The sequence below is a fragment of the Vulpes vulpes genome, chromosome 12, assembly GCF_048418805.1.
Source record: "Vulpes vulpes isolate BD-2025 chromosome 12, VulVul3, whole genome shotgun sequence".
Classification (NCBI taxonomy): domain Eukaryota; kingdom Metazoa; phylum Chordata; class Mammalia; order Carnivora; family Canidae; genus Vulpes; species Vulpes vulpes.
Genome location: NC_132791.1, coordinates 90,639,312 through 90,664,679, shown reverse-complemented (window position 1 = coordinate 90,664,679; position 25,368 = coordinate 90,639,312). Strand labels below are relative to the sequence as shown.

The 25,368-nt window shown below is 39.3% G+C and overlaps 1 protein-coding gene and 1 pseudogene across 1 annotated transcript in view; one reads left to right on the top strand and one right to left on the bottom strand.

Annotated features, from left to right (window-relative positions):
* SYCP2L (synaptonemal complex protein 2 like) overlaps positions 1-25,368 on the top strand; it is a 111,249-nt gene that overhangs the window by 14,120 nt on the left and 71,761 nt on the right. The window contains exons 8-15 of the mRNA XM_072731938.1: positions 3,092-3,177; positions 3,281-3,369; positions 5,728-5,762; positions 6,652-6,794; positions 8,446-8,498; positions 9,109-9,154; positions 10,803-10,895; positions 10,993-11,053. Of these exons, the coding sequence (XP_072588039.1) occupies positions 3,092-3,177; positions 3,281-3,369; positions 5,728-5,762; positions 6,652-6,794; positions 8,446-8,498; positions 9,109-9,154; positions 10,803-10,895; positions 10,993-11,053 (606 nt within the window). The remainder of the gene's footprint in view (positions 1-3,091; positions 3,178-3,280; positions 3,370-5,727; positions 5,763-6,651; positions 6,795-8,445; positions 8,499-9,108; positions 9,155-10,802; positions 10,896-10,992; positions 11,054-25,368) is intronic.
* On the bottom strand, positions 22,437-23,870 carry LOC112920546 (uncharacterized protein NKAPD1 pseudogene; annotated as a pseudogene).

Sequence of the window (25,368 nt, the reverse complement as noted above, 5' to 3'; positions counted from 1 at the left end):
CAGCTGTTACATTTTCTTGCTGGACAGTTCCTTTTATGATTATGTAGTGTCCATCTTGGTCTCTTATTATAGTCTGTTTGAAAGTCTATTTTTTCCTGTATAAGTATTGTTACCCCAGCTTTTACACCCATTTGCATGAGACATGTTTCTACATCCCCACACTTTCAATCTGCTGGTGTCTTTAGGTCTGAAATGAGTCTCTTGTCAGTAGTGTATAAGTAGGTCTTGTTTTTTTATCCATTCCATCACCCTATGTCTTTTCATTGGTGTTTCTAGTCCACTTACATTCAAAGTAATTATTGATAGATATGTATTTATTGACATTTTGTTACTTGTTATGGTGGTTTTGTATGTTTTTTCCATGTTCCTTGTGCTCTTCTCTCATAATTTTCCTTCTTTAGTGATATGTCAAAAATAGAATGGAATCCAAGTGTATCTATTACTAGTTTTTGATTTGTGATTTCCATTAGGTTTGTGTATAACATCTGCATGCAGTGGTCTATTTTAAGTTAATAGTTGCTGAAAAATAGGCTTATAGCCTTGTAGGGTTTCCCTTATATGTAATGGTATTCCTTTGCTGCTTTTAAAATCCTCTTACTCCTTTTTTTGCCATTTTTAGTATTTATGTGTATTGGTGTGGACCTTCTTGCATCCATTTTGTTAGGATTTCTCTGTGCTTCCCGGATCTGGGTGTCTCCTTCTCCAGTTTAGGGAAGTTTTCTGCTCCTTTCTTATCTCCTTCTGGGATCCCTACAATGTCAGTGTTACTATGCTTGATGTTGCTGAGTTCCCTTAACCTATTCTCGTTTTTCATTTGTTGCTGTTCAGCTTGATTCTTTTCCATTATCCTGTCTTCCAGATCAGTGAGCTCTTCTTTTGTCTCCTCTAATAAGCTATTGATTCCCTCTAGTTTTTTTTTTTAACTGAATTTTTTTTTGATATTTTCTATCTTTGTTGATGTTCCCATTCTCATCCACTCTTCTCAAGTCCAGTGAGTATTTCTAGGACCATTACTTTGAATTCTCTCTCATATTGCTTATCTCCACTTCTTTAGCTCTTGTGCTGTGATTTTTGTCCTGTTCTTTCATTTGGGACATTCCTCATTTTGTCTTTTTCTATGTGTTAGGGAGGATAGCTATATCTCCTAGTTTTGAAAAGAGTTGCTAGAAGAAGTTCAGTGGTTCCTTGTAGTGCCATGTCCCCCAGTCATCAGAACCTCACAAGCTAGGGGTATCTTCTATGTGGGCTTCATATTACCTTACTGTTGTGTCTAGCTATGTTTGTTTTCAGCCCAGTCAGCTGCAGTGACCCACTTTGCCTACTGTAGGTACACTGGGCAGGGTTTGGTCCATGCAGCATTGATGGGCTTGTAGGTGGGCAGGGTCAGCAGTCAGGCTAGTTGTCTGCAATTATCCTCTCTGTGTGAGTGTATCAGATGACCAGCCTTTCTAGCTATGTGGCTCGGAGGCTTTCACTGATGTGTGGGGTTGGCAGTCAGACGAGATATCAGGAGTCAGCCTCTGTTGGAAGTTCATCTAATGGCAGGATTTTCTCCCTGTGTGGCCAGTTAAAAGGCTTGGTTACTAGAACTGTGGGCAAACAGGTATGGTGGGATTATCCCCTCCTCTCTCCAGGGTAGTAGTTGCTTTGGAGTGGTGCAGCTTGCATGGTGTGATGGAGTAGTAGCCACTGTGTAGGGATGGCTGTGGAGGGAGATGGGTTGGCTGGGGCAGGTCTGTAAGGGTGCATTGGGGGTGGGACACGTGGTGCCAAGATTGGAGGAGAGAATCACTGCTGGCTCCTGTAAGTGTCCAGCTATGTAGGCTGAGGGAGGGGAAGAGAAATGGTGCCCATTAGCATTTTTGTTCTTGGGGAAGTCTCCTAAAGATTCCAGTCTCTCCACCACATATTCTGAAATTAGTAAATAAATCTCTGCAGTGCATGTCCCAGTACTTTTGAAACAGTTACTTTTGTGCCGTGTCTTAGGCCAGATTTTTTATTATGCTGGAGCCTTAAGGGTGGGGATTCTTTCATAGAAGTCATATTCTTTTGAGTTTTGGTGATAAGTCACGTGCTTCTTAACTCTTTCTTTCCTGAAGTAAACACTTTCTAAAAAGTCCCCTTTCTGCTACCTGATGGCAGTGTTCCTCTGCCCCTTGTGTAGGGCTGTATTTGTTAGTTTCTCTTGGCTATTTCCATGAAAAGATTGATGTTTGATAGCTGCTGATTAACAGGGTCCATAAATGTCTTTAGGATCCTCTGCTGTCCATCTAGGCTGTGTTGAAATCTTCTCAAGTTTTAAACTGGCAGGCAAGTTGTTGGCACAGCTCCTAGCCGAATTTCTGGTTTCCAGAGATCATCCAGCAGTATCAATGGCTTTTTTTTTGATGGAGGAGGAATGTTTTTCCCTTCCATTTTCTGGTATGTGTTCTTACAATTTCATGAGTTATGTGGGGAGTAAGTATATGACATATGATAAATAATCCATGTATCAAATTGCTCATTTGAACCTATCAAAGTAATGTTATGACCTTACCATAAATTTTTGTACTTCTCATAAGTTTGCAAAAACATTTTGTACCTTAACATAATGTACATAAATGAAATAATATAGTTTAATAAGCATAAAGGATAATCACAAATGCTTTTGTTAGCTATATACTGACCTATAATAACTGAAGTTTCTATAATTCTGCTATTTAATAAAGGCCGATACTTTATTAAAACCCTACTTCTGTTATCATAAGGTCTTAACATTTTTATTTTAAAAAATATGCAACTGTCAGAAACAACAGAAAATGTGCAGGAGCGACCCTTTGTATTATCTCTGTCCCTCAGTCTGGACCAAAAAAAGTAGCTTTACTTGGGATAGAGTCATCACACACAGTTCCACTTTGTGCATGCTGCTCTTTTCTTCGAAGAGGGTCTGTGCAATGCAAGTGTATTTTGTCCTTGTTTTATTGTCCGGGACTATTTTAATTTCTAAAATGTTTACTGCTTTCATGGCTTTTCCAGACTTCTTCCTGTTTTGTGGGAGTCATTTCCTTATTTCCTTAGCATCACTTTGATTCTTTTAAAATTATGCTTTCAGGGAAAATTCAGATGTTGGATTCCTTCATATTTGCCTTAGGATTTCTGGTGACAGAAAAGACTGTAAATCCTTCGGTCAAACAGGAGGTGAGTTGCAAATAACAAAAGTGACAACAGTTGCTCTAAAGACCTTAGAGAGGGCTGAGCCTCCCCGTTTCTTCCTGTAAATACTTTCTCCCACTCCAAACAGGCTTTGAAAACTTTGAACTCCCTTTTGCATGCCATGCCTCAGGAAAAGAGAAGACGACTCCCCTTGTTGGAAGGCCCATATCGTTTTATGTACGTGACCTTGTACTTGATTATGGGGTAGTGGAAGGGTAAAACCCCTCTGGATTGTACTACCTTTGTCTTGGTTCTCCGTAGACCTGTTGCCTTCATGGTTCTCTTCAATGAATGTTTTGTGCACCTATGCACCTTGTGCATATAGGCACTGTGCTAAGCGGTGAAGGAGGACTAAGGGAAAAAGCTAGACTTGGTTACATTCTTCTTTTCAGTAGTATGTTCATCAATTTTGAGAGCTGAAATGCTTTCATGGGCTCTGAGTTATTTTTTTTTCTATGAGTGTGAATTAAATACATGAATTAAATTAGTGATTCATGGGAGGATGTTAAGGGTACAGACTCTGGAGCCAGACAGCTGGGCTTCAGATTCTGGTTTTGCCACCTCTCTTTGCTCAACTGTACAATGGAGCCATCCCTAATCCTTGATTGATAGTTATTATACAGGTTGAATCAAGCAACCCATTGAAAGTGATGAGCAGGTTACCTGGTAGAGAGCAAATGCTCAAAGACTACCAACCTTTAGCTATGCCAGTGGAGTTTGTGTTGCTTTTCAACAATGGGAAAAAAAAATCAGTGGATTTTTTGTTGTTGTTGTTTTTTGATGACCCAGTTACAATTCTGTAGTTCTTGGGACCTTGAAAATTGGAGGCAAGATGATAATGTGTGGCCATGGAAAGAGCAAAACCAGCATCCTATTTTAAAATTTGAACGTAAATCTGTTACTGTGCCAACCACTAACCAGCATCATTGACCTCATGTGGCATGTCCTCATTCATATGACACGCAGCTATAACTGATGAGAGGAAGGCAACCAAGTTTGTCCTATTGTAGGTCTGAATGTAGAGATTGGTGAGCATGGAGCCTGCTGCTCTAATGTTTGCCTGTTTAACTGGTGTTTGCAGGATGTGTTTTTCTACTGAATCTTTCCTTAAAAATATTTGGCTGCATTAATTTAATTATTATTCTTAATGTTAGATTTGGAGAACAATTGGCCTGATGTTTTCTCCTAAGTTTTCAAACTAATCCCATGGCCCTGCCTTATTTGTGTGTTCTAGAAAGTCTGGAATGCTCTGAACTCTAGGCCAGATATGAAGACTGCAAGCATAAAGCAGGGGTACTATTTTAAGGCTTCTTTTTAATAGTAACAAGTCAATCTGTTTATGAGAAACTGAACTACGATATTACTTGGCCAATCTATTCTTTAAAATGGGAGTTATTTCAGACATTAAAAGACCAAAATCATACTTATTAGCTTTTAACTGAAATTATTAAATGAAAATATAATATGGGAGTCTGTTGTTCGATGTACTATGGGTATTACATTATAATAAATGATAAATTTGTCAACTTTTAAAACCAGCTCAAAAGCTTGTTAGAGGGATCCCTGGGTGGCGCAGCAGATTGGCGCCTGCCTTTGGCCCAGGGCGCAATCCTGGAGACCCGGGATCGAATCCCACGTCAGGCTCCCGGTGCATGGAGCCTGCTTCTCCCTCCTCCTGTGTCTCTGCCTCTCTCTCTCTCTCTCTCTCTCTCTCTCTGTGTGACTATAATAAATAAATTTAAAAAAAAAAAAGCTTGTTAGAAAGACCAAGCACCTACTACATCATTTCTTCCAGGTGCCAACTGTTTTAAAAAAAAAAATCATATGAAAAATATATTCATACAAGTTGGTGAGGTGACAATAAAATTCCAGAATCTTAGCATTTGATAATTTTCAGACTTCAAGTGAATTCACTTTACAGAAGAAGAAATAGAACCTCCAAATATATAACTCTAGCTTCTTTTTTAGAAGTGCATTTAAATCATTCTTTTAATTTTTATTTATTTATGATAGTCACACAGAGAGAGAGAGAGAGGCAGAGACATAGGCAGAGGGAGAAGCAGGCTCCATGCACCGGGAGCCCAACATGGGATTCGATCTCAGGTCTCCAGGATTGCGCCCTGGGCCAAAGGCAGGCGCTAAACTGCTGCACCACCCAGGGATCCCCCTAAATCATTAATTATAAACAATTTTTCCATAAAGATGTATTCTTGACATTTAAGAAATTCTGATGCTGAATTTGAAATAATTTAAGAAATATACATCTTTGAGGACACCTGAGTAGCTCAGTCAGCTAAGTGTCTGCCTTCAGCTCAGGTCAGGATCCCAAGACTCTGGGATCAACTCTATGGCAGGCTCTCAGCAGGGGGGCTGCTTCTCCCTTTCTCTCTGCCCCTCCATTCCATTTGTGTGCTCTTTAATAAGTAAATAAAATCTTAAAAAATATTTACATCTTGGTTTTAAATTTTGATGCCAATATAGTAAAGTCTTATATGTGTTCACTTTAGTAAAATGTAATTTATTTAAATGTTTCAGGAAAGACCTTGCAGGAACAATCTTGACTGTGGGTGGTAAGACATGTTTAGAATTTTAACTATTAGAGTATTGCATTGGATACTTCGGGGTTTGTGAGTATCTTGGAACTACAGGTAATAAATTATGGTCAAGTTCAAGATAGGAATTAGCATTTTAAATTTTTTATGAAAAGTTTTAACATAGTGAAAGCCTTAAAGAATAATTCATGAATATTCATTTCCTCACCAACCAGCCTAGTCAAATTTTATCATTTTTCCACATTTACTTCATGTCTTTTTTCTATGTAAAATAAGAGTTACACTTGGATTTGGTTTTCATTCAAAAGTATATTTTTCTACTTTTATTCTATGTATTCATAAACAACATACATTGGTTTTTTTTCCAAAATTTTATTTAAATTCTAGTTGGTTAACATAGTGTAAAATTCGTTTCAGGAGTAGGATTTAGTGGTTCATCACTTCATACGTTGTTTTGCAAATTTTAAAAGCATTCTAAAAATATCCTCCTGTTGTACATATCTGGCTGCAACTTGCCTTTTACCCTTAAAATTATTTGAAATGTAAATATGTTGTATGTAGTTTTTATCAGTTGTGAAATACCTCAATTTGTCTTGATTTTATTTTTGTAGTAGAAATATTTTTAAACCTGTTTGAGCTTTTGATGAATGTTTTAATATATCTAAAATGTAAAATACAAAAGTATATCTTAATTGACATGTGCTGGCTTATGTAGATTTTCTCTTAATGTTTCTTAAATATTGAATTTAAACAATCTCTAAGATACATCTTACTGCTTATAACTGTAACATGCCATGCTAGTCTTCTAAGATGGAATTTCTTAAAGCAAGTGCTTATCTGTAGGATTCATTTTTATCTTCTGCTTTATGCCCAGCCTGGAATGATCTACCATGTTTTCAATCTCTAGATTATGACCAGCAAGCTGCTCTTTCTGAAGCATTGTGTAGACTGACCTTGAAAAAATCAAGGGGTGACCTTGTCCATGAGTGGTTTGAAGATGATGTCATTGCTGAAGCTTTCAAAGAAATTAAGGATCGAGAATTTGAGACGGTGAGATTCCTGGTCACCAAAATTCCATTTAATCAGTTCTTAGTAAACCATCCTCACAGTGTTTTCCTCAACATCAAGCTCAGGGGAGGAATTTTTCTTAAAAATAAAAAAAGGTCGAGTGATGAAGTTGCCATTCTTAAGCTTTCTATTTCCCATTTCTATGAAAGGATTTGAGGACCGGATGAACAGAATATCTGTGGGCCAAATAGGGGCAAACAGATAAAATTTCTTTATAGGCAATTTGGACTGGAGACAGAATGATGTGAATAGGATGTATCCAGTCAGAGAAAACATCATGGAGAGGGAAGCAATTTTCAACGAATCTCAGATGTAGGGAGAGCTGGAGGAGTAAAGAATGTGCTTTCAGCCTTGTACAGAGCAGCTCCAGAGAGGAGGGGAGGCTGAAAATGACACGGGGTTTCTAGTTGCAGAGGAGTATTATGGGTAGATGTGTTTTGAGCCACCTGGCTTCTGTATTTTGGAAGAATAATTCCCAATGTCTTGCATGCAATCTGGGCTCACGGTGATTGTGATTCTGAAATGAGGGCTAGGCCCTGGGAAGAGGTAAAATTCTTAATAACCATGCTCATGTAGAACCAAGCCTTTGCAGTCAAAACTGCTTGGCAATTAGAATTGTATTAAATCTGAAAATTTAAATATATTAAAAGTAATACATTTAACTTTGAGCCTACTGCCAGATAGGTAGTAGTTGTTCAATTAGTATTCCAGTTGATCTCAATAGAAAGACCATAAGCTTCAGGTTTGAGTACCACCTCCCTAGCTTATATGATGTATATGCATTTTGGTTAGTTGACTTAGGAAACTTTAGTGTCATTATCTGTGAAATGGCAATAAAACCCGCCTTAAAATTATGAGAACTGAATGAGCGAAACCAAAAGTGCCTGTGATGATGTGGACCCTCAGATGTTAATTTCCTTATTCTTCTGGGTCATTCCCTCATGGGCAGGGACATTTCATGAAAATAGGTAATATTTTTCAAATCCTTTCCCCCACAGAGCCATCGACGTCTTTATTGAACTCCTTTTAAGTTAAGGCTTACATTACTGCTGTCTGTTTAGTGCTGCAAAAAGAGGCAGAGTGTAAGCATGGACTAAAGTAGCCAGTCCTCCCTAAGAAAAGGGACAAGAGCCTGAGTCAGTTTATTAACCTTTAGTATTTTGGAGGCAACAGATGTACCTCCCTACTTGCTTCTGGTCAAGAGAACCTAAAAATAATCCTCATTCTCTGCAACTGTATGAGGAGAGAGAAAACAGGAAGGAATGGGAGAACTTCTCATAAGGAATATTGGCAGAAGGTAATGCATCCAGAATAAACCCAAAGTTGGTAAGTTTTTTGGTTTATGGTTGACTCATGCTGGGCAGATATTAGTAAGCTGGATGCCCAATGGGTCAGAAAACCTATAATCTATGCCACAAGTTATAAATGTAGTTCTTTTCCTCTTAACCCAGTTGAAATGTAACTGTGTGTATAACTTTTGGAGACTTAAAGCGTTCTTCAGCTGAAAGTCTCCTGGCTTGGAAATTCCTTCCAGAATTTGGGTCTGAAGCCACCTCTTTATGACACATGCTGGGGAAAAAATAGTACTTAAATAAAACCTATTTTTTTTAAAGTTTGTATTATTTTTTTGAAGGATTGTAGACTGTTTCTCAATCACCTAAACAACAGACTTGGTGATGAAAGAAAGTAAGTATTTGTCTGGGTGTTATTTTATTGACTAATCTTATTTTGAAAATATCTAATACTAAAAATCTAGGATCTGTTTTATTTCAGGAGAGAATGGAAGATATATAACTTATTGATCACTACTGGATTATCCGTTGAATAGAAACATTGGGAGATTAGATCCATTCTCCCTAGTGATTCATTGTATATGTTTAAAAATTATCTCTATCAGTTTTTTTTTTAAGCATAGTTACTTATCTGGAATATTTGTAACATGTTCTCTGGGAGATTTTATAAAGTGATTTCCTGAAGATATGAGGTCATTGGAGATAGGTAGATTACAGACAAAGTCTTTGATGAGAATTTGCTAAATTCATTTCATTGGAATGTTGCTAAGCAAGGAGGCAGAGAGATAATACCAGTAAACCTGGCTTGTAGACCTGGCCAGATGGAGATTGGAAATCTACTTGGAGTAGCATCCATTTGCAGGTTTGAGACTCTCTTCTATACTTTGTGCAAAGAGATTTAATCGCATACCCTAGATATAAATGCTTGTTATAGAATATCTGTAGGTTGTGCTTGGGATCCACCCAAATTATATTTTACTTTTTAATTGTGACGTGTTTTGCAGGGTCTTTTCATTTCCATGTATTGCTGCTTTTGCTGATGGGCATGAGGTATGTTTATCTCTGGGGGGTCTTGAGAGTGGTATATAATGAAACCCAGAGTTCAGTGTACATAATCACTAGGCCAAACTGCCCTTCCTGCCCAGAAGGGCCTTTTAGAAAAGGAAGCTTACTTCTTTTTTTTTTTGGAAGCTTACTTCTTTTAGAGGCCTCAACGCTGAAGCCTTTCTTTGCCTGTCTTCTCTCCTACCGTAATTGGAATGCATGACTAATAGGTTTAAGGGCCCTACTGTTAACTACAAGATTCAGGAATTTAGGATTGATACTGTGTTTGTGAGGTCAAGGAATCTGGCCTTATTTTACCCTATTAATGGGCAGTTCTCTTCTTTCCATCCAACGATGCTCCCCACTTTGTCCACAGAAATTGGGGGCACTCTGTTTTCTCTAGATCATTCTACCTTGTACTTTATAGTCTAAGCATGAGCTGTCCCTTTTCATCACTTTCTTTGGTTTCTAAATGAACAAGGTCAACTACAGCATCTCCATGGGGGAGGGGGAGGTAAAATCTTCAAAGATTTCTGAACCTTGACTCTGCTGAGGTTTCCTGGACCCTGTGTTCAAAAATGTCCTCATCAACCATTTCTGTTTTGGGTTTAGAGCCCCTTTCCTGGCCTCTGTGAACTAATAAGCCTTCATCTCTTGATTACACGTATCTTCTCCCTAGGACTGATTTTAATAGCCTGATTGGTTCCTGTATCTTCCTTCTGGTTATCTGAAGGTTCTAACATCTGGTTGGTGGTAGTTTCTTATGTGGACTACTAAATTTCCATCAGCTCCAATCTGGGCCTTTAAACTGGCTTCGAGTGATGTACATTATAGGTTAAAACCTTCATTCAGCTCTATAGAGGTTAAAAAATAGGCACATATGATAGATGTCTAAGAAATGCTGTTTTCAGAAAAGCAAGAGGACAGGTTAAGTCTAGTGTCTTTCCATTGTCAAGGAATAAAAGCTCTTCAGTAAACTTCCTGATAGGTCTAGAAAACATCTGGGAGGAAATAGAGACATTGTTAATGTGTCTCTGGGAAAGGTACCTATGGGAAGTTGAAGGCCAGAGGAGGAGACATTTTCTGTTTCTATAAACACAATACTGTTTGAAGCTTTTTTTTTTAATTATAGGCACATATTTATTTAGCAATCAATTAAAATGCATGTAATTTGAAATCTTCAATTCTTAGCTCTACTATAGTGGATATGGCACGGTAGATGGCAAATAATCACTTATATTTCATAATACCTCCTTCTCTAGAAGTTTCTATTCATATGCAGGATATGACTATTGTGACTATTAATATATGACTATTTTCTCATTATTATATTTCTCATATTAATATGACTATTTTCTCTTGATTCTCTCTAGAGAAAAACAAAAAAGTTTGTGTAGATGGAGTCCTCTGACACTTTTAAACATCTTTTAAGTGTTAAGGATAGTGGTTGTGTTTTTTTTCCTTCCAGAAATAGTTTAGTTCTATAAAGTTGAGTCCTTTCTCCTGTTCTGCAGAAATGAGTATGGCAATAAAGATATCCTAAAATATTAAGGTAGTGTTTTTGTAAGGAAAGCAGACATTTTTAGTGGGATAATTACCATCTGACCCTTTAACATGATACATAACTTCAGAATGAATTGTGTTCATATTACAGATGAAAAAACCAGAAGAAGAAAAACTAGAGAAATTTTGGATTGATTTCAACCTCGGAAGTCAGAGTATAACTTTTTACATAAACAATACTAAGGTAACTGTGTTTGATTCCTATGTAAACCTAAGTGCTTAGAGATTGTTCATATGCAAGTGTGTTATGTGCTCATGAGTGTAACTTTTTTTTTCCTAAGAGTGCTCTGTGGGATTCAGTAAGACTTTTGAAGGAAGCAGTGAATAATTTCAGTGTGAGAGGTAAGATGATGATTCTAAACTACCCCATGTTTAGTTCTGATTCTAGAGTAGACTTGGTTCTTTGAGGTAGAAGGGAGATGGTATAGTGGGTGGAAGGAACACTGTGCTCAGGGCCAGGATGCAGAGGTACAAGGTTGAGGACTCTTTTTTGTTTTGTGACTTTAGGATTCAATTACTTGCCTGGTTTTTCATGTGAAAATAGTTATAGTTAAACACTTCAAAATAGAATACTATATGAGACAGCGATTTCATCTGTAGATACATATCCAGAAGTGAAAGTAGACTTGAAGAGATATTGGCATATTGATGTTCATTGCAGTATTATTCACAATCACCAAGAGGTAGAAGCAAGCCCAATGTTCATCTACAGGTGAATAAAGAAAAGTGGTATATATATATACAATGGAACACTATTCAGCTTTAAAAATGAAGGGGAGGGATCCCTGGGTGGCGCAGCGGTTTGGCGCCTGCCTTTGGCCCGGGGCGCGATCCTGGAGACCCGGGATCGAATCCCACGTCGGGCTCCCGGTGCATGGAGCCTGCTTCTCCCTCTGCCTATATCTCTGCTTCTCTCTCTCTCACTGTGTGCCTATCATAAATAAATAAAATTTAAAAAAAAAATTTAAAAAAAAAAAATGAAGGGGAATAAATAAATTTAAAAAAATAAATAAAAAGGAAGGGGAGTCTGACACATGCTACAACATGGTTTGAACCTTCAGGACATCATGCTAGGCACAAAATGACAAATATTTTATGATTCCACTTATGAGGTATCTAGAATAATCAAAATAATAGAGCCAGGAAGAGTAGTGGTAATCAGGGGCTATAGGGAGGAGGAAATGGGGAGCTTCTGTTTCATGGGTAGAGTTTCAGCTTTGCAAGATAAAGTTCTGGAGACCTGTTATACAATGATGTGAATATACTTAATGCTGCCGAAATGTATATTTTAAAATGATTAAACAGGGTAAATGTTTTATGCCACAATTAAAAAAATGTTATAGTACCTGCCCTTCTCCTCCCAGAAATTTATAGTAATTATTGATGAGTTCATGTAGGTATGTCCATCTGTATTTAAATATCAGCCCTCTGACTCCCCTCTTAAAACTGTCACTCAACTTTCTTCTTGCCTTGGTTAGAAATGTTGAGGGGCATGAAATCATGAGTTATCCTTTTTTGAGTGGGTACAAGTAAGTTGTTAGTCTAGTTTGGCATTTTAGCTATAACCCTATTAGATCAGAATTCCTGAACTGGTTTGCTTAAAAAGAGAAAAAAGAGGAGGGACTTTTTGAAAGTAACTCAGTATATATAACATTTTTAAGTAATTTGGTTTATGAAAGAATTAAAGGTGAATATTATGTAATTATATGGATATTACACTTCACTTTTTTCCTTCAAAGAATTTAGGTCAGCTTGCATATTTATACCAAAATGATAGAAATAGAAAAATGGATCCACAGACAAAATAAAAGTATCTTTCAGGAAGGCTAATTTAAAGTGGCTATCATGGAGATTCACATGTCATGGTTAGCTTCCTGCAAGCCAAGGTAAAAAGTGAAACATGATCTGTAATATGATTTTCCTCCGAGAAGCTCTTGGGAGAACAAATAAATCCTTTTTAGCCTTAAACTCAGACTGTAGTTTCTCCAATTGGGGTTATTTAGAGGAAGGTAATAATTTTGCAGCCCTGAGTTTTCCTTGCTGTGATTTCTTGTGTCCATAAGCTAACTTCAATATTCTGCTAAAGGATAATTTTTCAAAAAGTAAAATTATGACCCTCAGAACAAACATAAATGTGAGTTGGAAATTTTAACTCATTAATGATGTAATTGGTAAGTTGTGAAACAAGACTTGTTTACTTACAACCCTCCTGACACCAAACATATAGAGGTTTTCTCCTCACATTGAGCAATTCTGACACTGCTCAAAGTTAGCACATACTCCGCAGGTTAGAGCTTAGCCACACAAGACTGCCCCCACTTTAGAGGCTAATATCGAGTTCTAAGTTACCACCTGCACTTCTGACCAACCAGCTACCAACTGGGGGCTCCCACAGCTGCTGCCTCAGGTGACACAATTGGCTATACTGGCCCATGGAACTCAGGGAGATGCTTATTTACGTTCTACTAGTGTATCCTAAAGGCTATAATAAAGCCAGATGAAGAGATACATAAAGCAAGATCCAAAGGGTCCCAAGCCCAGGAGCTTATGTCCCTGTGGAGTTGGGGTGCACAACCCAGCAGAGGGATATGTTCACCAACCCAGAAGCTCTCTGGACCCCATAGTTTAAGGATCTTTATGGAGGTTTTATCATATAGGTATGATGGATTATTAACTCAATCTTTTTTTTTTTTTTAATTATTTATTTATTTATTTATTTAGGATAGTCACAGAGAGAGAGAGAGAGGCAGAGACAAAGGCAGAGGGAGAAGCAGGCTCCATGCACCGGGAGCCCGATGTGGGATTCGATCCCGGGTCTCCAGGATCGTGCCCTGGGCCAAAGGCAGGCGCCAAACCGCTGCGCCACCCAGGGATCCCTTATTAACTCAATCTTTAGCCCCGGTCCCTTCCCTGGAGGTCAAACCTTTAATCATGCCTTAGTCTTTCTGGGAGCAGCTCCCATCCTGAAGCTATCTCCTACTGCTGCCCACCCCACCAACCCCCTCAGTCATCTTATTAGCAGACAAAAGACTGTAATCACCCTGGATTCCAAGGGAACCTAGCTCTTGTGTCAGGAACCAGGGTCTAAGACCAAAAATTAGAACAAAAGCTGCCCCGGGATCCCTGGGTGGCGCAGCAGTTTAGCGCCTGCCTTTGGCCCAGGGCGCGATCCTAGAGACCCGGGATCAAATCCCACATTGGGCTCCCTGCATGGAGCCTGCTTCTCCCTCTGCCTATGTCTCTGCCTCTCTCTCTCTCTCTCTCTCTCTCTCTCTCTCTCTCTCTGTGACTATCATAAATAAATTTAAAAAAAATTTAAGAAGAGTTCCCTCTCTTCTAAAAAAAAAAAAAAAAAAAAAAAAAAGAACAAAAGCTGCCCCTAGAACCATTACTTGAAATTATAAGAATTTTTAGGAGCTCTGTGCCAGAAAACGAGGCAAAGACCAGATATAAATTACTGTGTCACAGAAGGGAGGATGAGGAAGCCAGCAGTTACGCAGTCACAGAATTAGAAAGATAGTATACAGTGAGTTGGAAGTGCCTCCAATCTGTAGTAAAGAAAGGAAATTGATAAACATCTCACTAGAAATATTAAAATACAATTATAAATGTGAATGAGAGTGTTTATGTAGTCATTGCTCGTTACTCTTAAGAAACGTAAAACGTCTTTGCTATTTTCTCCAAGGTGGTATTTTATAAGGACCTCCATGGATTTTCTGACTACGATACTCCTAACATTGCTTTTCAGATCTTAAACTCCTGAAGTGCAAACTTTGCTGATGTAGGGGTTTTCAGTAACCAATCTGCCACTTACTACCCTATGCGTCTTTAATATATCATGTATCTATGAGACTTCATAATTTACAGTATCTAAATGAGGTAGGTGTTACCTGATATTTTTGGAAAAATGGAAGATTGTCTGGCAAACTCTACAAGCAAGACATGAGTCTTGTATGCATAGACCTTCTTGTGAAGGAGTTGGCAACATTTAAGTAGCCTGTGGAGGGCTGGGTGCAGCCCTCAGGCTTTTTCTTCTGACCCTTTAGGTTTGCATTAAGCCGTGCAAACCCAACTATTTACTTTTTCAAATACCCGTTTAGAATTACTCCTATTGCCAAGTTCTAGATTTTACCTGCACTGAATAAATATTGAGTAAGATCAGTATTTGGGGGAATTGCCTCCCCCAAAACTGCCCTTTGAAAGTATGGTAGGAGACACATATTCTTAATTTTAATTATTTTAATCCCAGTTTAAGTAACATATAGTGTTATTGTTTCAAGTGTACAGTATGGTGATGTAGCAATTCTGTACATTAGCGCTCATCATAGGCGTATGCTTAGTCCCCTTCACCTACTTTGTCCTTTCCCCCACTCACCTCCCTTCTGGTAACCACCAGGTTGTTCTCTATAGTTAGGAGTCTGTGTTTTTGGTTTGCCTCTTTTTTGTTTTCTTAAATTCCACATATGGGTGAATCATGGGGTATTTGTCTTCCTCCAATTCATTTTACTTAGCATTATACTTTTTAGATCCATCCATGTTGCAAATGGCAAGATCTCACTCTTTTTTAATGGCTGAATAACAATCCATTTTGTGTGTGTGTGTGTGTGTGTATACACACACACACATTTATATACACACATATATATACACATATACATATATAATACACATATACACACATATGTGCATATAAATTTATGTGTATACACATAAATTTATACATACACACACACACACCCCACATCATCTCTATCCGTTCATGTTTCAGTGGACATTTGAGCTACTTCCGTAACTTGGCTATTGTAAATAAAGCTACAATAAACCTAGGGGCGTATATCTTTTTAAATTAATGTTTTTGTAATTTTGAGGTAAATATGCTGTAGTGGCATTATTAGATCATATGATAATTCTATTTTTAACTTTTTGAGGTATCTCTGCACTGTCTTCCCAATGGCTGCACCATTTACGTTCCTACCAACAGTGCAAGAATGTTCATTTTTTTCCCCATATCCTCATGAACCCTTGTGTTTTGTGTTGATTTTAGCCATGATGACAAGTGTGAGGTGATAGCTCATTGTGATTTTGATTTGCATTTCCCTGATGAGTGATGTTGAGCATATATTCAATGTCTGTTGGCCATCTGTATGTCTTCTTTGGAGAAATATCTATTAATGTCTCCTGCCCATTTTTAATTGGATTATTTGTTTATTTTGGTGTTGAGCTTTTATCAGTTCCTTATATATTTTGGACACTAACCCTTTATCAGCTTTGTCATTTGCAAATATCTTCTCCCATTCAGTAAGTTGTCTTTCAGTTTAGTTGACTGTTTCCCTCTCTCTGCAAAAGCTTTTTATTTTGCTGTAATTTCAACAGTTGATTTTTGCTTTTATCTTCCTTGCCTTTAGATAGGAGACCTATCTAAAGAAAATGTGGATATGACTGATGTCAGAGACCTTACTGCCTGGGCTCTCTTCTAGGATTATTATGATTTCAGGTCTCCTATTTAGGTCTTTTTTTTAAATAAATTTATTTTTTATTGGTGTTCAATTTACCGACATAGACATACAGAATAACACCCAGTGCTCATCCTGTCAAGTGCCCCCCTCAATGCCTGTCACCCATTCACCCCCACCCCCCGCCTTCCTCCCCTTCCACAACCCCTAGTTCGTTTCCCAGAGTTAGGAGTCTTCATGTTCTGTCTCCCTTTCTGATATTTCCCAGACATTTCTTCTCCCTTCCCTTATATTCCCTTTCACTATTATTTATATTCCCCAAATGAATGAGAACGTACAATGTTTGTCCTTCTCCGATTGACTTACTGCACTCAGCATAATACCCTCCAGTTCCATCCACGTTGAAGCAAATGGTGGGTATTTGTCATTTCTAATGGCTGAGTAATATTCACTGTATACATAAACCACATCTTCTTTATCCATTCATCTTTCGATGGACAACGAGGCTCCTTCCAGTTTGGCTATTGTGGCCATTGCTGCTAGAAACATCGGGGTGCAGGTGTCCTGGCGTTTCATTGCATCTGAATCTTTGGGGTAAATCCCCAACAGTGCAATTGCTGGGTCGTAGGGCAGATCTATTTTTAACTCTTTGAGGAACCTCCACACAGTTTTCCAGAGTGGCTACCCCAGTTCACATTCCCACCAACAGTGTAAGAGGGTTCCCTTTTCTCCGCATCCTCTCCAACATTTGTGGTTTCCTGCCTTGTTAATTTTCCCCATTCTCACTGGTGTGAGGTGGTATCTCATTGTGGTTTTGATGTGTATTTCCCTGATGGCAAGTGATGCAGAGCATTTTCTCATGTGCAAGTTGGCTATGTCCATGTCTTCCTCTGTGAGATTTCTCTTCATGTCTTTTGCCCATTTCATGATTGGATTGTTTGTTTCTTTGGTGTTGAGTTTAAGAAGTTCTTTATAGATCTTGGAAACTAGCCCTTTATCTGATATGTCATTTGCAAATATCTTCTCCCATTCTGTAGGTTGTCTTTTAGTTTTGTTGACTGTATCCTTTGCTGTGCAAAAGCTTCTTATCTTGATGAAGTCCCAATAGTTCATTTTTGCTTTTGTTTCTTTTGCCTTCGTGGATGTATCTTGCAAGAAGTTACTGTGGCTGAGTTCAAAAAGGGTGTTGCCTGTGTTCTCCTCTAGGATTTTGATGAACTCTTGTCTCACATTTAGATCTCTCATCCATTTTGAGTTTATCTTTGTGTCTGGTGAAAGAGAGTGGTCTAGTTTCATTCTCCTGCATGTGGATGTCCAATTTTCCCAGCACCATTTATTGAAGAGACTGTCTTTCTTCCAGTGGATAGTCTTTCCTCCTTTATCGAATATTAGTTGACCATACATTTCAGGGTCCACTTCTGGGTTCTCTATTCTGTTCCATTGATCTATGTGTCTGTTTTTGTGCCAGTACCACACTGTCTTGCTGACCACAGCTTTGTAGTACAACCTGAAATCTGGCATTGTGATGCCCCCAGCTATGGTTTTCTTTTTTAAAATTCCCCTGGCTATTTGGGGTCTTTTCTGATTCCACACAAATCTTAAAATAATTTGTTCTAACTCTCTGAAGAAAGTCCATGGTATTTTGATAGGGATTGCATTAAACGTGTAAATTGCCCTGGGTAACATTGACATTTTCACAATATTAATTCTGCCAATCCATGAGCATGGAATATTTTTCCATCTCTTTGTGTCTTCCTCAATTTCTTTCAGAAGTGTTCTATAGTTTTTAGGGTATAGCTCCTTTACCTCTTTGGTTAGGTTTATTCCTAGGTATCTTATGCTTTTGAGTGCAATTGTAAATGGGATTGACTCCTTAATTTCTCTTTCTTCAGTCTCATTGTTAGTGTATAGAAATGCCATTGATTTCTGGGCATTGATTTTGTATCCTGCCACGCTACCAAATTGCTGTAGGAGTTCTAGCAATCTTGGGGTGGAGGCTTTTGGGTTTTCTATGTAGAGTATCATGTCATTGGCGAAGAGGGAGAGTTTGACTTCTTCTTTGCCAATTTGAATGCCTTTAATGTCTTTCTGCTGTCTGATTGCTGAGGCGAGGACTTCCAGTACTATGTTGAATAGCAGTGGTGAGAGTGGATATCCCTGTCTTATTCCTGATCTTAGGGGAAAGGCTCCCAGTGCTTCTCCATTGAGAATGATATTTGCTGTGGGCTTTTTGTAGATGGCTTTTAAGATGTTGAGGAATGTTCCCTCTATCCCTACACTCTGAAGAGTTTTGATCAGGAATGGATGCTGTATTTTGGCAAATGCTTTCTCTGCATCTAATGAGAGGATCATATGGTTCTTGGCTTTTCCCTTGCTGATATTATGAATCACATTGATTGTTTTACAAGTGTTGAACCAGTCTTGTGTCCCGGGGAAAAATCCTACTTGGTCATGGTGAATAATTTTCTTAATGTACTGTTGGATCCTATTGGCTAGTATCTTGTTGAGAATTTTTGCATCCATGTTCATCAGGGATGTTGGTCTGTAATTCTCCTTTTTAGTGGGGTCTTTGTCTGGTTTTGGAATTAAGGTGATGCTGGCCTCATAGAACAAATTTGGAAGTACTCCATCTCTTTCTATCTTTCCAAACAGCTTTAGTAGAATAGGTATGGTTTCTTTTTTAAATGTTTGATAGAATTCCCCTGGGAAGCCATCTGGCCCTGGACTTTTGTGTCTTGGGAGGTTTTTGATGACTACTTCAATTTCCTCCCTAGTTATTGGCCTATTCAGGTTTTCTATTTCTTCCTGTTCCAGTTTTGGTAGTTTGTGGCTTTCCAGGAATGCATCCATTTCTTCTAGATTGCCTAATTTATTGGCGTATAGCTGTTCATAATATGTTTTTAAAATCTTTTGTATTTCCTTGGTGTTGGTAGTGATCTCTCCTTTCTCATTCATGATTTTACTAATTTGAGTCTTCTCTCTCTTCTTTTTAATAAGGCTGGCTAATGGTTTATCTATCTTATTAATTCTTTCAAAGAACCAACTCCTGGTTCTGTTGATCTGTTCCACAGTTCTTCTGGTCTTGATTATGTTGAGTTCTGCTCGAATCTTTATTAACTCTCTTCTTCTGCTGGGTGTAGGATCTATTTGCTGTTTTTTCTCTAGCTCCTTTATGTGTAAGGTGAGCTTTTGTATTTGAGTTCTTTCCAGTTTTTGAATGGATGCTTGTATTGCGATGTATTTCCCCCTTAGGACTGCTTTTGCTGCATCCCAAAGATTTTGAATGGTTGTATCTTCATTCTCATTAGTTTCCATGAATATTTTTAATTCTTCCTTAATTTCCTGGTTGACTCTTTCATCTTTTAGCAGGATGTTCCTTAACCTCCACGTGTTTGAGGTCCTTCCAAACTTCTTGTTGTGATTTAGTTCTAATTTCAAGGCATTATGGTCTGAGAATATGCAGGGGACGATCCCAATCTTTTGGTATCGGTTCAGACCCGATTTGTGACCCAGTATGTGTCACATATATTCTGGAGAAAGTTCCATGTGCACTTGAGAAGAATGTGTATTCAGTTGAGTTTGGATGTAAAGTTCTGTAGATATCTGTGAAATCCATCTGGTCCAGTGTATCATTTAAAGCTGTCGTTTCTTTGGAGATGTTGTCTTAGAAGACCGAGTATAGGAAGAGCTAGATTGAAGTCACCAAGTATAAGTGTATTATTATCTAAGTATTTCTTCACTTTGGTTATTAATTGATTGATATATTTTGATATATTTGCCAGCTCCCACATTCGGGGCATATATATTGAGGATTGTTAAGTCCTCTTTTTGGATAGAACCTTTAAGTATGATATAGTGTCCCTCTTCATCTCTCACTACAGTCTTCGGGGTAAATTTTAGTTTATCTGATATAAGGATGGCTACCCCTGCTTTCTTTTGAGGACCATTTGAATGGTAAATGGTTCTCTAACCTTTTATTTTCGGCTGTAGGTGTTCTTCTGTCTAAAATGAGTCTCTTGTAGACAGCAAATAGATGGGTCCTGCTTTTTTATCCAGTCTGAAACCCTGCGCCTTTTGATGGGGTATTTAAGCCTGTTCATGTTCAGAGTTACTATTGAAAGGTATGAGTTTAGTGTCATCATGATATCTAATCAGTCCTTGTTTTTGTGGATTGTTCCACTGAATCCTATTTAGGTCTTGAAACCATTTTGAGTTCATTTTTGTGTGTGATGTAAGCAAGTGGTCCAGTTTCATTCTTTTGCATGTGGCTGTCCAGTCTCCTCAATCTTGTTTGTTGAAGAGACTTCTTCCCAGTGGATATTAATTATAACCCAAGAGTAATTAACCATATAGTTGTGGGTCCATTTCTGGGTTCTCTCATCTGTTCCCTTGATCTCTGTGTCTGTTTTTGTGCCAGTACCATTTTGTTTTGATCACTACAATTTTGTAATATAACTCGAAGTCTGGAATTATGATGCTTCCAGCTTTGCTTTGCTTTTTTCAAAGCTGCTTTGGCTACTCAGGGTCTCCTGTGGTTGCATACAAATTTTAGGATTGTTTGTTCTAACTCTGTGAAAAGTGCTATTGGTATTTTGATAGGGATTGCATTAAACCTGTAGCTTGCTTTAGGTAGTATGGACATTTTAACAATATCTGTTCTTCCTTTTTTTTTTTTTCCAAGAACATAACAATTTGTCTTTACGTTAAGAGGTAGTAATTACAGACTGTTTTTCCCCACCTTGGGCCCCTACCAATCCCAAAAGTAAAAATATACGCCATGGAACACTGACAATTAAGTACCAAAGTATTAATATTTCAAGTAAATATCCCCAAAGGTAGCACCTGCTTATAATCAAGGGATAGGGAGCCTCTAGCTGGCCACGTATTTTATGACTAAACATTTTATTAGACATCTGTTCTGTAAAGAGAACAACTTTAGTAGTTAGAACTATAAAATATTACCACCTCATGGAATGTTATATTCTATTGCTGGTGTCTTACGCTGTCCTGCTGCCATGAAGCATTTCTGTATTCTACATGGGGAAAGTAAAGCCAGGGAGGTTAACTTACCTGTTCCAGATGTTGTAACTACCGAATTAGTGGCAGAACCAAAACTAAGGGTCTTGCATTTTCAAGCTTTCTACGCAGCCCATGAAGTGACAACCAGGAAAAACAATGGTGGGACACTTGATATCCTGTCATAATGAACAAATCCACTTGTGTTCTGCCAGCCTTTTCTCCGTGACATTTTGGTTTCTTAGGATTTAACAGTAGGGATCACAGTATATAGCAAAGGGAAATACTATGGTCTCTGCTTGGTGCTTTAATCAGAAGGCAGACTGGGAAGAAGTAGGTGCGTCCCTGAGAAGCCTGTTTCACTTTGGAACTGATTCGACCTAGTTTCAGGGAAAATCTCAAGTTCATTAATAGATTTAGAAATGAACAAATATTTAAATTGGCAATTACTACCCTGAATCCTGTTTAGAGCACCATGAGCATGACTAATTCCTAATTTTATCCCATTTGGTTGAGGACTTCCCCAAGATAACTAAAGAAATAATTTTGAACACAAGTCCATTTAGGCGATATACAGCAATGGAAGTAAAAAACCATTTACTATACCAATTACTATGTTTAGGGATATAGTGAGTGTAGCTATGGACCCTGTCCAGCAGGGAAACTTGACAGAAACCCTAGACTCCTAACAGCCGTCTATGGATGTTATCATGAAGGAAAAATGTTTTGCTCTTATACTCATCTTCTCATTAAATAAGCTGGACCACATCTATGAGGCCAAAATACAGAAAGATCAAAGCACCAAGGCTGAAGACAAAAAAGGTCAAGTTGTGGCACCTATATAAACAGCAACACGATGTTCCCTTACAACATTCTACACAGCACCAGTTCCAATCCACCTCTTGATCCCAGCCCTTGCTTTCCCCGGATTCAACATCCCAATTAGTGTACCCAGGTTGTTATTGGATTCAGCCTTCTGGGTCCTTTAATTTGCTGTATATGCACTCTACCTTAAATGTGATTAATTGCAAAAAATAATCTCTTCGAGAAAACTTCATAACAAAATACCAGATTCCCTATTAACAGTAAGAGGATCAAGTTTAACAGGCCAAAATAGAAGACAAGAAGTCTGTCAGAACGTATGTAGATGGCACAGGACAGCTCTGACCTCAGGGCCCCTGTGCTGGGACTAGCCACCAGCAGAACCCCAAGGTGGAGGAGCTGTAAGTAACCAGTCAGACAGGAAATGAAGAATGTCTCCTCCTCATCTAGTCCTCCTCTGAACTCTCTGCAGACCTTTCATCTGTAGCCACTTTCCAATTTGTGCGTTTATTTGTCCTCTCTTGTATTTCATTGTTAACTAGAGGGATGTGAACATTTTTCTCGCTCTTTTTCCTTTTGGTTTTCTTAGTCTCTCTTTCCTCACCTTCCTCAGAACTGCTGGATGCAGAATCATCCGATTGGGAAGTGTCACTTTCTGCATCCAAGAATAAAGCAGATTTTTTGAGAGACTTTTTCCTGGATTTTTTCTTGCGCTTATGTGGTTGATTCCTTTTCCTGGTACTAGAAGTCCCGGTTTCTTCCGAGAATTCACTTGAGGAATCTGCTGTTATATCTGCGGCTTCTTTTTTGCTTTTCTTCTGTTTTTTTGTGTGACTTTTTTTTCTGCTTTTTTTTGTGGGATTTCTTTGACTTCTTGTGTTTGTGAGACTCGTGGGTAGATGATTTTACTTGAGGAGATGTTTTTTTTCCATTGGTAATATCTTGCTGATCACTGTTTGTTTCAAATTCTTCAGGGTATAACTCTTTATAACCACTGTGACCCCATCTGTCTGGCATATTAGCTTCATAATCATATAACTTCTTGTTCCAGGATTTAGCCTTAAGAAAATCATCTTCTAGTGCCCCAGAAATTTCATTCTTTGGCCTCCAATGGTCTCTTTGACTTTCTTCATCAAAACCATCACTACGCATCCGGCTTGAACTACTGGGTAACATTTTCCTCCTGGTACCCCGGTAAGCATCTTCCATCTGTTTCTCCAGTTCTTTTATTTTCCACATATCGATTCCTCCTGAATCTTATTGTGAGCATCTGTGTGCCGGATGACATTCCTCAGGAGGACTTTCCCCAGTGGAACACGGGACATTCTTCAATCCCTCGGTCCTGAGGAAATCAGGCATCTTGCTAGTGTGGGACGAAGAGCCACTCCATTACAACATCTCCTCCGACCCAGGAAGCCAAGGGGTCAGGGCTCAGAGCAGCTCTGCAGCTTCACTCGAGTCCTTCGTGAAAACGCAGCCTTCCCACCGGTTCCTGTGCCCTCCGCCGTGGCCCAGGCCGCGGCTGCCTCTCCCCCAGCCCACAGCGACAGCAACAGCTCTGTCCGGACTGAGGCCGGAGGCTGCGCTCGCGCTCCTCTGGGACGGCCCCGGGGCCTGGGCGCCGCTCTCCCGAAGGGCTGGGGATGCTCCGGACGGGCACACCCCTCGCCTGGGCCCCAACAAACACCCGGAGCGCCCCGCAGGGGGAGGGGGCGGGAGGCTTCCAAGTGGAAGGCAGAGAATACGCCGCCGTCTCTGTCACCAGGACCCCTGCCCCCAGCGGCCAGGAGCTCCGGGTAACCTTCCCTCCCAACGCCCTCCCCGTACAGACACACACAAGCACACCCACACCGTGCGCCGCAGCCTCGCGTGGCGGGGACTGGCGGGGAGGAATCGGTCTGGGCAATATCTGTTCTTCCAATCCATGAACAAGGTACGTCTTTCTGTTTCTTTGTGTCGTCCTCAATTTCTTCCATCAGTGTTTTCAATGAACTTGGAAGTTTGCCTGTTTTTGTTTTTGTTTTTAATAGTTTGAGAACTCTAGGCCTGAACTACTTAAATGTTTGTTAAAATTCACCTGTGAGGCCTTTTGGCCTTGGACTTTTTAGGGAGTGCTTTTTGATTACTGATTCTTTTTTTTTTTTTCTTTTCTTTTTTTTTTTTTTTTTTGCTGTTTATTGGTCTGTTCGAGTTTTCTATTTCTTCCTGTTTTAGTTTTGGTAGTTTCTGTTCCTAGAAATTTATCAATTTCTTCCAGGTTGTCCAATTTGTTGACATATCATTTTTAATAATATTCTCTTATAATCGATTTGTATTTTTATGGTGTTGGTTATTTCTCCTTTCTTGTTTGTGATTTTATTTGGGTCCTTTCTCTTTTCTTTGTGGTAAGTCTGACCTAGGGTTTTATCACTTTTCCTAAATCTTGAAATGTACCAGCTACTGGTTTCATTGTTTTTGTAGTTTCTATATCATTTATTTCTGCTCTAATCTTTATTTCCTTCATTCTGCTGGCTTTGGGCTTCATTTCTTGTTCTCTCTCTAGTTAGGTATAAGGGTCAGAGGGGACAAAGAGGTGGAAATGGGGGAGGGAGGAGTAGAGGAGTGGAAGGAAGAAAAGGGGGAGAGGAGGAGGAGGGGGGAGGGGAGTGGGAGGGGTAGGAGTAGGGGATGAATAGGGGGCAGTGGCTGTAGGAATGGGAAAGAATATGTTGGCACTGTGCTTATGCCAAAGGGCAGGGAAGAGAAATGGTGCCAGCCAGCTCTTTTGTTCCCAGAGAGGTATCTCCATGAACACTGCCTTGCAGGAACACACTCTGAGAAGAATTTCCCTCCTCTGGGCTCTGGGCATTTTTCAGATTGCTCTTTCCATGCTACCTGCCCCCCCACCCCCAGCTTGTTTTCCTGCCTCTCTCCAGAAGCAATCCATGCCCTCAGGGCTCTATCCCGGCCAAGCCCACTGACCTTCAAAACTCTAGACTTTAAGCTGTGCTGGTTGCATGACCTCGCAAAATTCAGCCTATCTCACTTTCCAAGCCAGTGACTTTAGGGGAAATGGCCTCCTTGGATGCTCCCTTATGTATTATTCCTGTGTGCTCCTCTCTCTTGCCCTTCATAAGACCATGGATCCCTCCCTTCCCCTCCACAGCACAAGGATCCATGTCTCCCCTAAACCATCCCTCCCTGTTTCCTACCTTCTTCAGTGTGATCTCTTCTTTCCCTTCATTGTGGAGTTTGTTCTGTCCATCTTCAGGCTGACTTGGGGGGGGTATTGAGGATGATTGGATAGTTATCTAGTTGTGTTTGTGGGGTGAGACAAGCCTAAGGTCCTCCTATTCCACCACCATCTTTTGTCAGCAGTGTTTGTTC